Source organism: Parasteatoda tepidariorum, chromosome 10, assembly GCF_982258835.1.
Source record: "Parasteatoda tepidariorum strain Cologne lab strain chromosome 10, Ptep-v5.0, whole genome shotgun sequence".
NCBI classification, from domain to species: Eukaryota; Metazoa; Arthropoda; class Arachnida; order Araneae; family Theridiidae; genus Parasteatoda; species Parasteatoda tepidariorum.
The window spans coordinates 104,402,788-104,416,610 of record NC_141764.1 but is presented as its reverse complement, the minus strand read 5'-3'; the positions used below and the strand labels follow the sequence as shown (position 1 = coordinate 104,416,610).

The 13,823-nt window shown below is 30.7% G+C and overlaps 1 protein-coding gene across 4 annotated transcripts in view; it reads left to right on the top strand.

Annotated features, from left to right (window-relative positions):
* Positions 1-13,823, top strand: part of LOC107446551 (uncharacterized) — a 61,391-nt gene that overhangs the window by 8,072 nt on the left and 39,496 nt on the right. For all 4 annotated transcript variants that reach the window (XM_043049273.3, XM_043049271.3, XM_043049270.3 and 1 more), the window contains exon 6: positions 4,470-4,573. In XM_043049273.3, coding sequence (XP_042905207.2) covers positions 4,470-4,573 — 104 coding nt within the window. The remainder of the gene's footprint in view (positions 1-4,469; positions 4,574-13,823) is intronic.

The following is a 13,823-nucleotide window of genomic DNA, read 5'->3' as shown; positions in this document are numbered from 1 at the left end:
CTTAAGTTGTAAAGTAGAAAAAAAAAACAGAAAAAAATATCCTCTAATTCTTGAATTAAAGACTTTAATGCTAAAGTAATATTTTCCAGAAAAAAAGTTATCCATGAAACATTAAAAGAAATAATGTCTATCAGAAACGCTTCTAAAAATGTAATGCTGTCATGAAAACCCCTATAAAAGAACAAAAGATATAAAAGCAAATCAGAAAAAATTGAAAATCGATCTTAATTTTTGAAGGAAAATTTTAAAGCTAATCATATCAGTTTTCCAATTACCATATTTTCAAGAAAGATTGGAGATTAAAGTGTAAGAAAAATCCTCCTGATTGTTGCTACATAAAAAAACAAAACAAGTAAAGGTCTTTTCAAACAGAAAAAGCTAGATAGATACCAAAAAACAAAACAGAAAGACGCAAAATTTGACGCTAAAAATCTTAATTTAACTTTTTCAAATTACTGTATTCTTAGAAAAAAGTGACCATTGAAGAATAACATTCGTTAGAAACACTCTTTGAAGAATGCTATCTTAATAAAAATGTGTGATAAAGAGAAAAGTTTATTTGAAAAAGTCAAGAGAAACTGAAATTTTTTTCTTCTTAGTTCTGAAAACGTTGAGAATCATAGAACATCTATAACTTCAACGTTGAGAATCATAGTTTTCTATGTTACTAGTTATCTGTCTTACCTTACAAGAAAAAAGTGACAATAAAAGAATTAAGTCTATTAGAAACGTTCAGTTAATATGCTTCGCTTTAGTTAAAACAGAATAAAACAAAAAAAGTTCTCAGTTTTTAAAACATTATCTGTTGAAAAACAGTGAATTGACTTGCCTGAATGTAATTAAAAAGCGAGAAAAATCAGCATTACAAAGCTCATGGTTCAGTATAAATTCATCTTGAGTTTTAATTATAACAAATTTCGCTTTTCCAAGTGTATTTCAAAACGTAAATCAACAAGTTTCAGAACTTAAATATGTCCTAAAGCTATTTTGAATAATGTATAGTAACAAATGCGATTTTAGATTATTCTTTATGAAAAAGAAAAACAAAAAAAAATTTTCAACAAATAATTTTCCAAATATATTTTGCCGAACAGTTGCCGAATAGGTTTGCCTTCTCAGTAATGACTTTGCTGTCTTATGTTAAATCTATAGTATTATGTAAATCTGAGTTTCATGAATTTGGGGGTGCTTTAGTAACATTTTGTTTTCGTGTCAGGCTAGGTCTTGCATGATGCGTAGCATTTTTAAAAAGTGCTTAAAGATGCTTTTTTTTATTTTTGTTTTTTAAAAGCCCTTAAAGGAGCTTTTGTTATTGGGTGTTTTTAAAAAGTGCTTGATTTTCCCTTTTCGAAAAGGAGATTTTTTTCTTTACTGTGTCGATTTTCGCCACATATTATGCAAAAGCATGCTTTTCACATTGTTCTATTTAATGTTTTCACAATTCAATCGGCCACAGCCCATTTCGGCTTATTGCCCATCCATAGCGTATGAAAGCGCCAGTCATTTTGCAGGTTTGATGAAATACTATTGAGTTCGCATGTGAGTCTCCTGAGCTGAGATTCTAGTACTCTCATGTGCAACTCTGCTGCATTTTGCAAGATATTCTCAATTTTAGGCTTGAATTTCAACCCTCTGAAATCGAATTAAAAAATCTCTCGATCTTTTTATAGTGGCTAATATAATCAAGAAAAGAGTTCTTTGTCAGAAATTAGTTATTTTATCATTGATCATGCACTATCAATATCATTGATCAAGACTTTTAAAATTATTTTTCATTTTTTTTAATGTATACAGTGCTTAGCAAAATTTTAGTGCTTAAAAGGTGCTTATTTTTTGCTGAAAGATTTTGACCCTGTATTATATCTTGCTATAAATTTAGTGAAGCAGACCTACGTTCAGCTCTTCCATCATTTAACTATAAATCTAAAAAAAAAAAAATTGCTTTCTGATTTAACAGAAATTTACCCTTTCAGAGCTATCACTGCAAACGAAAACAATATGAATAAATGAAAGTATCACTCTTTGAATTTCTTTTCCTGTAATGATTTTGTTTTCACCCGCAATCTCAATGGTTACAATCTATACTAATTAGTTTAAACAACTTAAATTTTAAATTACAACATTCAAAAAGTTTTGCAATCTGTTTTCAAATCATAATTCAAAAAAGTTATACAGTAGAGAACCAATTATCCGGGATGCTCGGGACCATCGCTATCCTGGATGTCTGAATTTCACGGTTTTCTGGTTCGACCAAAAAGTGTCCTTAAGCGATGCTTTATCGAACCTGAATTACAAGGACAAGGTGTAACACATTTTAAAGTAAGAGAAAACAGAAAAGCACTCCTAAATTTAAAAAGAAAAAATAAATTTTAGGAAAATAACATTCGAAAGAATGAAAAAAAAAATTGCAAGTTGAGACAAGAAAAACAAGTTTAAAAAATATGAAATTCTCATATTTATTTTTTGAAAATAATTACAATTCCTAAATTAACTAATATAAACAAAACCAATGATTAAATAACGCAATATATTTCATACCTAATTATACAGGGCGGGAAACGTTAAAATGAAAGGAAAACTTATTAATTTAAATAAAAACAACGTAAATTATCGAACCAAAACGATAGTTAAAAAAAGGCACTAACATAAATATTAAAACCAGGAACAAGGCAAGATCAATAAGATCAATGTAATTAAAAAAAAAGCAAACCTATTGATAAAATTTATGAATAAAAAGAATTTATTGAGTGCGAAATTTATCGTGAAAAGAAAAACACATCAAGAAAAACCTGCAAACGATACCGCACTTCCAAAGAATCAGAATTTATTCGAAAGAAAAATATTTTGTTTTTATTAATTGATGACAAATAGATAAATTTATTTTTCCCTTTCATCTTCTGTTCACTGATATGCATGTGTAATGCATTCCCCCCCCCCTCGTAAATCACAGAGAAAACGAAATCAACATGCCACTCCTTTGAGTTTGATTGACGGGCCAAAGGAGAAAATAAAACTTTCATCCCTTCCCTGCCTCCTCTCGATCTGAAGATCTTCAAGGTCACTGAAGAAATGACATTTCTCCGGGTAAACGGGAAAAATTCTCCCCTTCCTCACATTTTCCTCTACTCAACCTCAAGGGTGAGTCCAATTCTCGCTTTTTTTCATAATCGTTCTAGTTTAAAATGGTGGGAAAACCGAGCGAAATTTCTCCCGGTTATCTGGATACCGGATAAATGGTTCTCTACTGTATTTTGAATAAATTTCCATTAACTAAATGGTAAAAAGATTTGATATCTTAACTATTCTAATATTTTTTTTCAATTATCAAGTAAGATCATGCAGGCGATAAGAGGAAACCAGGAATTATCAGGGTATTTACTAATTTTGGAAATTTGAGGGCATTTTCCAAAAATGTTTGTAAAACAGAGAAAAGTTTTAAAGCAACAAGCAATCACTGAATTTTTCATTCAGTGAGTCACAAAGTTTTCTCCTATAATTCTTCTCTGTGGACCCAAAGCTTCCAATTATTTTCTCAGCAGTAATTAATAGTTTTTTCAGTCGTTTCGCTATGGCTTTTATATTCCGATATATTTGAATATGTTATTACGAAACGAATTTCGAAATTAAGCTATCACTTTAAAGCCTTCAATTCGAGACGATTCAATCATAATTCTACTTCTTTCTAATATTTTTCCGGAAATTATGTATAATTTTTACTTTTCCTTTTCAGTGTGTATCTCCCTGCTCTTTTTAAGGTCTACAATAAAACCTCACTTACTTTCAAATACCCTGTGTTGTGTTCATTTTATAATATTAATTTGTCCATTAATATTATTATTTGATTTTAATCTGACTCATTGTTTGTTTTAAATAATGTATTTTTTTATTTAATGAAATTAAATGTTAAAAATCATGTTAGATATAGGGAAAATCTTGGACTTACAGAAAAGAGTCAGGGAATTTGAAAATGTCTTCTCGCTAGACACCCTTGTCTTAATAAATAATTTTTTGTATGAAACTTTTTAGATGATCAAAAAATGTTTGATTCTAGGAATATGACTAAATGTGCAAAAAAGTTGAACTCTAATTTTCAACTGCTGTCTTGCCTTTTGTAACTTTTTTTCTCCTGACAATATTTTCATATTTTTCAAAAATATGAGATCAAAAATCTGAATTCTTCTTAAAAAAGGTTTTTTTTTTTTCAAAGAAAATATGTTTTTATGTTTGAGCTTATAACTAACTTAAAATATCCATAATTATTTCAAGTATTTAACTTTTTCAACCATTAAGACTGTATCTTAGTACCTAAAAAATCCAATTATTATGTTAAAAGCTATTTAAAATGTTTTATATTACCTTACACCTTATATATTTTCATTTATGTCTAAAAAGTTTTTTCAGTTGTTTTCTATATTTAATTATTATATCAATTTAGCATAGTAAGATTTTATTTTTGATCATTATTTCAGACTCTAGATCAATTTCCATTAACTAATCCTGAGCATTTCGGAACACCAGTTATCGGCAGTGGGAAATTCAAGCGCAAAAGACGTTCTACTGTTAATTCGTCTCTGTAAGTATATATATTATTTTAATTTTTTTACCATATTTTATTTTGTTTCATCCTAGCAACAGAAATCACCTGCCAACTCTAATGCAGGCCACACACTGAGGTAGTTGTCGGAGCTAATAGAGTCAAGTGGACTGTTGTGTTTGGTAATATTTTATTGAATGAGAAAAGAACGCTAGAAAGCTGCGCTTGGCGCATTACAATCTCGCCAATGAGGGCGCGGACATCCCGGCCCCCATTGAAATATTCTGACATTTGAATGTTTCAATAATCATAAAAATAACAACAATCAAAATACAAATTTAAGCAATATTAATACAATTATTTTTTCACATTTTGAATTCAACATATAAATTTAAGTATTGTTAACAATTGGTAACACAGCAATATTTGAAATGCTTCTTTTGAAAATTCCATGAGGTGTGCGTATGAACACCACACGGACATTATCATCCTTACCGGTGATAATTTCAGAAATTCGACCTATAACCCATTTATATATAGGTAAATTGTTTTCTTTTACCAGAACCATCATACCTGGGTTAACATTTTGTTTTTGAAACAACCATTTTGATCTTTGTTGTAAATGACTGAGATGAGAGTTACACCAATTTTTCCATATTCTTTGAACAATTGTTTGCGTTTTCTGCCATCGGTTAAGCAAGTTTTCTCTAAATTTAATCAAATTTTGCTCAGGAAGTGCATTAACTGCTCTTCCAATTAAAAAATGTCCAGGAGTCAAAATTTCATAATTTTCTGGCTCAGATGACATAGGAGAAAGGGGACGGGAATTAAGTATACCTTCTATTTGAATAGTTATGGTTAGAAATTCTAATGTTAATTTCGTAGAACCAATGGTTCTTTTAAGGTGATATTTGAATTGTCCGACTCCTCTCTCCCATAATCCGCCAAAATTTGGTGAACGAGGGGATAGATGTTTCCACAGTACTTGCTCCGATGAAAGGAAACCAGATAAATGATCTTTTTTAGCATTTGAAGACTTTAATAATTTGCTTATCTCAGCCGAAGCGCCAACAAAATTGGACGCATTGTCACAAGATATAGTACAACTTTTACCTCTGCGGGCAAAAAACCGTTTAAGTGTAGCTATTAAAGCACTAGATGTTAAATCAGACAATAATTCAAAATGTACAGCTTTAGTGACCATGCATATGAAAATAGCTACATATACTTTGTTATATAACCCCTTTTTTTGGTTACGATATTTAATCCAAAATGGACCACACAGGTCAAGTCCTGCATTCTAGAAGGATGGGGTAGGAATCACCCTCTCAGGAGGGGGATCACCCATTATTTGAGAAGAGACTGTTGGCCTTATTTTAAAACACTCCACACAATCTTGCACAACTTGACGAGCTAATTTTCTGCCACTGATTGACCAAAAAATTTTTAGTACCGTATTTAATAGTCCTTGAGGACCAACATGCAAATCTCTCAAATGAAAATAAGAAAAAGTAATCTTAGAAAGTTTATGGCCAGGAGGTATTATTGTTTGATGAACAGAATTATAATTTAAATTAGAATTGGTCAACCGACCACCAACTCTAAGCAAACCATCTTGATCTAAAAATTGATTCAAAAATTTCAATTTACTATTCACAGGAACAGGCTTACCTTTCTTTAAGGCTGAGATATCTGCAACAAAGTACTCACCTTGCACCTGTTTTATAATAACATTTCTGGCTTTATCTAATTCTTTTACATTGAGAGGACCCCTAAATTTATTAACATTTCTACAATTTGAAAGAAACCTAAAAATAGAAGCTAAAATTCTTATTAGTTTCATGTAATTATTTAAAAGATTTAAAAAGTCATCAATAAAGTCATTGTTGGTGATTAAAGTCAGTAGCAGAACTGGTTTCAGCTCTTTCTGAAAAAGTTCACAATCAGGAATTAAATCTAGTTCAGGTTCATTGTTTTTAATTATATTCTCACTCAGGAACATAGGGTCTTTCCAGCAAAGTTTATTGCTAGAAAAAACAAAGGCATCTTGACCTCTGGACAAGGCCTCTGCCAGGTTAAATTCTGAGGCAATGTGTTTCCAGCAAAAGTCCTTGGACAGTTGTTGTACCACTTGATTGCAGACGAAAGTCTTAAGGAGATTGGGTGAGGTCTTGATCCAAGCTAAAGCAATCGTGGAATCGGAGTACAAGATGACTTGATCGAATTTAATTTTTAGAGATGAAATAACTTGATGCACGAGTTGACACAATAGTAAGCAAGCTGAAAGTTCAAGTCTGGGATACTTATGGTCTTAATAGGAGCCACTCTGCTTTTGCTGCAGATTAGCTGACTGGAAGGCACATTGGATTTGGAAACAGTTTGTATGTAGATGCAGTCACCGTAGGCCTTTTCACTGGCGTCTGCAAAGCCATGAAGACGAATAATCGTTGGTTCCAGGATCATAATTCATCTTGGGATATGCAAAGTTTCTATGGAAGAAAGAGATCATAAAAATTTTTCCCATTTTTGGTAAACGTGAGGTGGAATCATTTCGTTCCAGTCACATTTTAAAAGCCACAATTGCTGCATGAATATTTTAGCACTGCAGATAGCAGGACCAAGTAGGCCCAATGGGTCAAAGATTTTAGCAATTTGGCTTAGCACTTAACGTTTAGTGTAATTCGAGCTTAAAGCTGCTGTGACATTCAACTGAAAAGTATCCTTTCTACTATTCCACAGTATTCCAAGAGTTTTTATGGTAGTATCTGCACAATCTTGTTTGAAGGGAAAAGATTGAGATGCTTCCGTTGAAGTATCAATGGCATTGCAACGCCATTTATGTAAGTTCATTTGTCCCTTTTGAAGGAGCTTAGTTAGTTGTTGTCTTAGTTCATTAAATTCCTCAATACTGTTTGACCTCAAAAGGCAGTCATCAATATAAAAATCGTTCATTAAAATCTTGAAGGCATTAGGAAAATTCTTTTCTTCATCGGTTGCGATTTGATGTAGAACTCTTGTAGTAAGATAGGGACTGGATGCACAGCCATAGTTCAACCATGGTTTTCAAATTGTACACCTTGAGTGGTTCCTCCCTCCCCTCTTTCCATAAAATTTTTTGATACTTAGTTTGCAACGGATTTATTTCGATTTGCCGAAACATTTTATTTATATCGGCAGTAAATGCGAAAATATGTTTTCTAAAACGAACCATAATTGAAAAAAGATCGTCCTGTATGATTCCGCCTTTACATAAAAAATCATTTAAGGACATTTCATTCGTAGTTTTACAACTCCCATCAAAAACTACCCTTGATTTAGTTGAAGTGCTGGATGGTCGCAATACACCATGATGGGGTAAAAAATATCCTTCGTCCGGAATTGAATCATCGCAAATTTGTTCCATGTGACCTAAAGATTTGTACTCGCAAATAAAACTAATGTACAATTCTTTTGATTTAGGATCACAATATAAGCGATTCCATAATTGTTTTAATCTGTTAGACGCAATTTGTTTTGAATCACCTAATAAAATATTATCTGAATATTGTTGTTTAATCGGCAATTCAACCCCGTATCTACCATCTGTTTTTCGGTAGTGAGTATTTAAAAAATGCTCATTACAATAGTTTAATTCGTCATCAACCATTGGTTTATTTTCGTTTACGCGTTCTATTTCCCAAAAGGAAGTTAACGCCTTAACAAGATTTTCGGTTTCAACAAGTAAAAAACACGAATCGTTCATTTTCTCTAAATTAGAATTTAGGTTGTTCGCAACTCCCGATACAACATGACCAAAAAACGTTTCAATTAATATTAATTGGGAATCTTTAATTTTAATTTTATTCGTACCCAATAGTTCAAAGAATAATTCTGCTCCTAAAAGAGCATCAATTCGTTTTGGTTTATTCCAATTATTATCGGCAAGTTTTATTTTTTCAGATAAACTTAAATTCGATATGTTATTAAATGTGGGTGGAAGAACAGCAATTTTTGGAACTATTAACAAGTCTAAATAGTAAGATTTATTATTTTCTTCATTTGTTAACTCGGTACGAACAAATGATTTAGCTGTAATGCACGAGTCATTAACACCAGAAATCGGAATATTTGTTTTTTGTTTCCTTAAACCCAATAAATTAGCAGTTCTACTGCTTATTAAATTCGAACTTGAACAGCTATCTAAAGTGGCTATTAATGGTCTAAATATTCCCTGCCCATCTTTAATGTAAACAACCGCTGTATTTAAAATCACGCAATTAGCATTTTTGTTTTTATTCATAAACAAAGCGTTCGAAGGAGTGAAAGGAGGGGAGAGGGGTGACAAGATGTCTGTCTCCCTTTTCTCTTCTGCTGGTGTATCAAAAGTAAATTACTAATTTTTTTTATTTTCATGAAGTAAAGAATGATGATCTTTGCTTTTACAAAAGCAGTATTTTGATATGCAAGGATTAGGAAAGTGCTTATTTAGGCATGCAAAACACAAATTATGTGTTTTTACTATTTCAATTCGCTGATTTACACTCATTCATTTGAATTTATCGCATTTCTAGTCTAAAAATTATGACTTTCCCTACAACCTAGTAAACATGGCTTATAAATTTTCGATTTAATTAAATACATTTTCTCTGTATTTGGCCTTGAACTAAAATGAGGCTTCTTTCTTTCCTCTTTAATATTAAGACCTTGCGTAATTCTAGAACGTTCTTCCAAAAAACTTAGAAAATTGTCTAGTTTGGGTATTTCGTTTTTCGACAATTTCATTTCAAAACTTTTTCTAACTTCTGGATCGAGTTTTTGGAATAAAATGTGCGTAATCAATGTATCTGATAGCTCATTTGATTTAAATTCAAGCAAGTTTAATGCTCATAAATTACATTTAGTGTTATCGATTAATTGCATGGGCTGATTAGGAGAGTCAGGGACTCTTGAAAAATTTAATAATTTATTAACATGGCAATCGATAACTGCTTGTTTGTTCTTGTATCTATCTTCAAGGGTAGACCATAAAGATTCAAATGTATCTTGGGCTGACTCAAGGCGTTTTGCTTCGCCTTTGAGGCAGCTTTTAAGATATCACAGTCCTTGTGTGTCGCTCAACTCTTTATTATTTCCAATGATAGAATTAAATTGAATTTTAAAATTTTGAACTTCTTCATATTTTCCGGAAAAGAAAGGTAATAGTAAATCAGGAATTTTATATATATTGGTACATGAATCATTTGATTCCGTTTCATTAGGTTTATTATTATCAATTTTAGAGAGTAAAATATTAATCTTTACCTCTATTTCTTCGATTTCATCTTCTATATGTTGAGCAACATCTAGGTTGTCTTTTAGATCAATTTCTTTCGGAAGTAGTGTATATGCTTTTATCAGTTCTGATATCGATGCTTGTAGTTCCATCGCCACCTTCAATTTCTTTTTGAGAATGATGGCAGCGGCGCTTGCATCTTGTACGTTGAATGTTCTTCCAAAAATTTTTGGATTTTGTTTATTTTTTTTAACTGCCCCACGTTGGCGATTAAGATTTGTTATTGAGTTAATTGTGCTCATATTGAGGCTAGTTCTCTGCTCTGGGTCGCTAGGACCAAAGATGTCGGAGCTAATGGAGTCAAGTGGACATTTGATAATTTTTTATTGAATGAGAAAAGAACGCTAGAAAACTGTGCTTGGCACATTACAATCTAGCCAATGAGGGCGCGGACAGTAGTAAAAGAAATGAATACAGGTGACAAATACCTATACTTTTTCATTAGAATGCGCAGAAGTGCATGCTAAATCAAAATTATGGGTTTGTCTCATGCCTCTTTCTTACCTCACTGCCTAATGGAATTCATTAGTTCTTCCCGATTTAATCTTTTTTTAATATTTTCACTTTTTCTGTGATATATAGAAAGCAAAATAAGATCAACTTGTGCTTTGTAGTACAATTACTCTATTTGCATTTTTCAAAATGTAGATGCATAAAAATCCTAAACAATGTTGCAGTACATTCTTTACCCAAGTTGAGCTTTGTATATAAAAATAAGCTTAACATTTGTTTTTCATTAAATTCTACTATGAACCTGCAGGAAATAATGCCTGATTTTAAAGACTGAAAGTAATATTGCCATTTGAGGGAGTGTGATGCAAAGTTTCTCCACATGCATTTGATCAGGGGTCTGTCTAGGTTTTTCTGAGAGGTACCTATTTTGTGAAAATTTAGACATAATTTGTGAAAAATTAAAAATTATATTAAAAAATCAACACAAAAATATGGATTTATCATTTTTTAAGGGATACAAAAATAAAATTTTAAGAAAAAGTATTTTGTGAAACTACCGTTTTTCCTAAAATTGAATTTGTGAAACTACCGTTTTTCCTAAAGTTGAATTTGTGAAGGTACCGCTAAACGGTAGTAAATTTGGCCTGGACAGACCCCTGTTGATTTAAAATTTTTAGCAGCCCGGGGTTCAAAATAATATGTAGGAATTTGCAGCTAGATGTGAAAGGAAAGGATAAATAACAAAAATGGTATTTGCCCCTTTATATTTGAACGCACCTGATAAAAACTAAATGACAAGAAATGTGGAATTATGGGACGATTAATAAAATAAACAATCCATCTGTACTGTATATTCCTTTATTTTTGACACCCGAATTCATCAGTTCAGGAATCACAATCCTTCAACTTCCCTTTGAGTTGATCATTTTTTTTTTTCTCTCTCTAGGGTCAATAATTTGCACCATTTCTATTCGGCTGGTTTTTATCATCTTTGTAATTAATACACTATATTACCGACCTGTTAGGCTGAGTGTATCCAACATGATAGGTAGGTGACAACAAAAGGGATATTCAGCTATTTCCCAGAGGACAAAAATGCAACATCATAAAAAATGTCTGCCAAAGCTATCTTAAAAAATATATATCTATATCTTATTGAAATGATATAAATCTTCACAATGCATTCGGTAACAATCTATTAACTTATTCATTACTGAATTAGCAATTACATTCCCTTTTGAAAGGGATAGAAACAGTTTTTACATTTTTGTATCTTCAAGCATGTGTTAACTGCAGCTATTCCAAGCAAGAAATGAAGGTTACGAGGATAAAAACGGTTAACAATAGATCCTAAAGTAGGCTTGTGGAACATTTGTTAGCTTACGTCTCTAAGAGGGTTATTTGAAGGTGACACAATTTTGCTGGTATCCAGATCGATTTTGATGACAAGGTTAACCACACTCTCAAAAAGGAAGGAAAGGGGAAAACAACTTAATGAAACCCTTGTTGCTATGTGACTATGTCAGACTTCTTGATTTCGATTGGTTATTCTTATATTCAATGGGACTGGTTGTTTCTATCATTATTTATTGGGGACCTGCCGATTCTCAGGCTTTCGTGTCAGGCCTCCAAAGTATTATTTTCTCACATTTTTTATATGAATCGGCAGACCAGTGCACATTTCGCATACTATTTAAATTTCTTTCTTCTAGATCAGCCAATTTGTTGTTCAAATGAATTTAGTTTTTCTAAATTCCTTTTTATAACCTTTTTTCAAAAACAAAAAAAAATTTTTTTTTTTGAAAGTGTCTGATAAAGAAAAAAAAATCTATAACACTGCTTTTAATAAAGCATGTACAAAACTTATTTTCACATCATTGGAGGCTGGTAGTTTCTTAGCTCTTTTCACCAACTTTTTTAAATATTAGTATTTTTATATGGTGTTATTATGATGTCCAAATTTAAAATTTAAGTTTTCACTTTTTGACACATTCGATTCATAACAACTCTGTCATTAATCCATGTTAATTTCTCATCCTTTTTTTCAGCCATTTCTATTTGTTTTTTCTTATTCTAATATTTTTTATATGATGTTATTAAGACAAGTATGTATTTCGAATTAAAAGAGTAACTTTTTATTACTCTCACTCATTCATGTTGTTTACAGATAATTTTTTTCTCCGAGTGTTCGCCATTTTGTATCTATTTCCACATGGTTTTTCCAGCTCTGATATACCTAATAGGGTGTTATGGCTAACAAATTATGTATTTTAATAATTACTTATTTACGTGCTAGATTTGTTATGATTCTATAGTAAATCCACATAAATTTTTCATGTTTCTTTTAATAGTTTCTTTAAATCATTTTAACATTTTTATAAACCCGATATTTTTAATACTTGTTATTACTGCAGGCGTCATTTTCAGAATTGTAGAATTACATTTATTTTAAAAATTCGATTTATAGAATGCGCAAATTTAACTGAGGAATTATTTCTCAGTTTACCTATTTCTTTTTAAAAATATGATTATTTTAAATGATAAAACTAAGAAATTTGCTTATTTTAGATTTCTTAATAACTATGAAAATATTTGTGAACCTTTTGAAAGGAGGTAGGGAATATGGTACGATTTTCAGTTTCTCATGCCCTGCTCTTTTTAAGGTTTGGAATGAATCCTGCAGTATATACATTGGAAATTATATACACGTGTATATGATTAACTTTTAAATGTGTATATGATTTTTTTTTTTTTGCCTTCAAACTTTTTTTTAATAGCATTAATTGCTTAAACTTACTAACAACTGCTAACATTTCAAATATATGTTAAAATATGTCTTTCTTTCTTTTTTTTTTAACTAATCTTAAATTTTGCTGCTATAAATTGTCTGGTATTATGATCATTTGATGCTATTCAAAGAGTAAAGTATGAATTGACAGCTGTGAAAAAAATGGCAGTTGAGTTTTTCCATAAAGACAACAATATCTGAGTAACATCATGAGAATAATATAAATTAGTAATAAAATTTCTAAACAAATGAAGTGTAATTTATCTGTGGTGGGATTTCATTGTATCTTTAAAATTGATCCCTTTTTATAAAAAAATTTCTGAATATTGTGCTTTCCAAATTTTATTTTTTTACATATTTTTGGATTTTATTTCTTTTTTTTTCCCGAACTACTCTCATCCCTGATATAATTTTTTTAAGTGACTTATTCATGTCTTAATTCATGGTGAAATAGCTAATAAGAGTAATATTTAAATTTTTTCTTTCACAATTTTTTTTCTTTCTTGTTATTGTTGATAGCTTTTCTATGTTAGTAAAAGTTTTATGAAAGGATGACAAAGTTTATTCCTTGATGTTAAGTTTTAAGCTGAACAGTTTGAAAAAATTTCAGTATTTTTTCATCCCTTTTATAATATTTATTTATCAATCTTTTTATTTGACTTATTCTTGTATTAAAAGGTTGATTAATAATAAAATAAGAAAAACAAATAATTCTCATAACTCATTTTTTTGCTTAT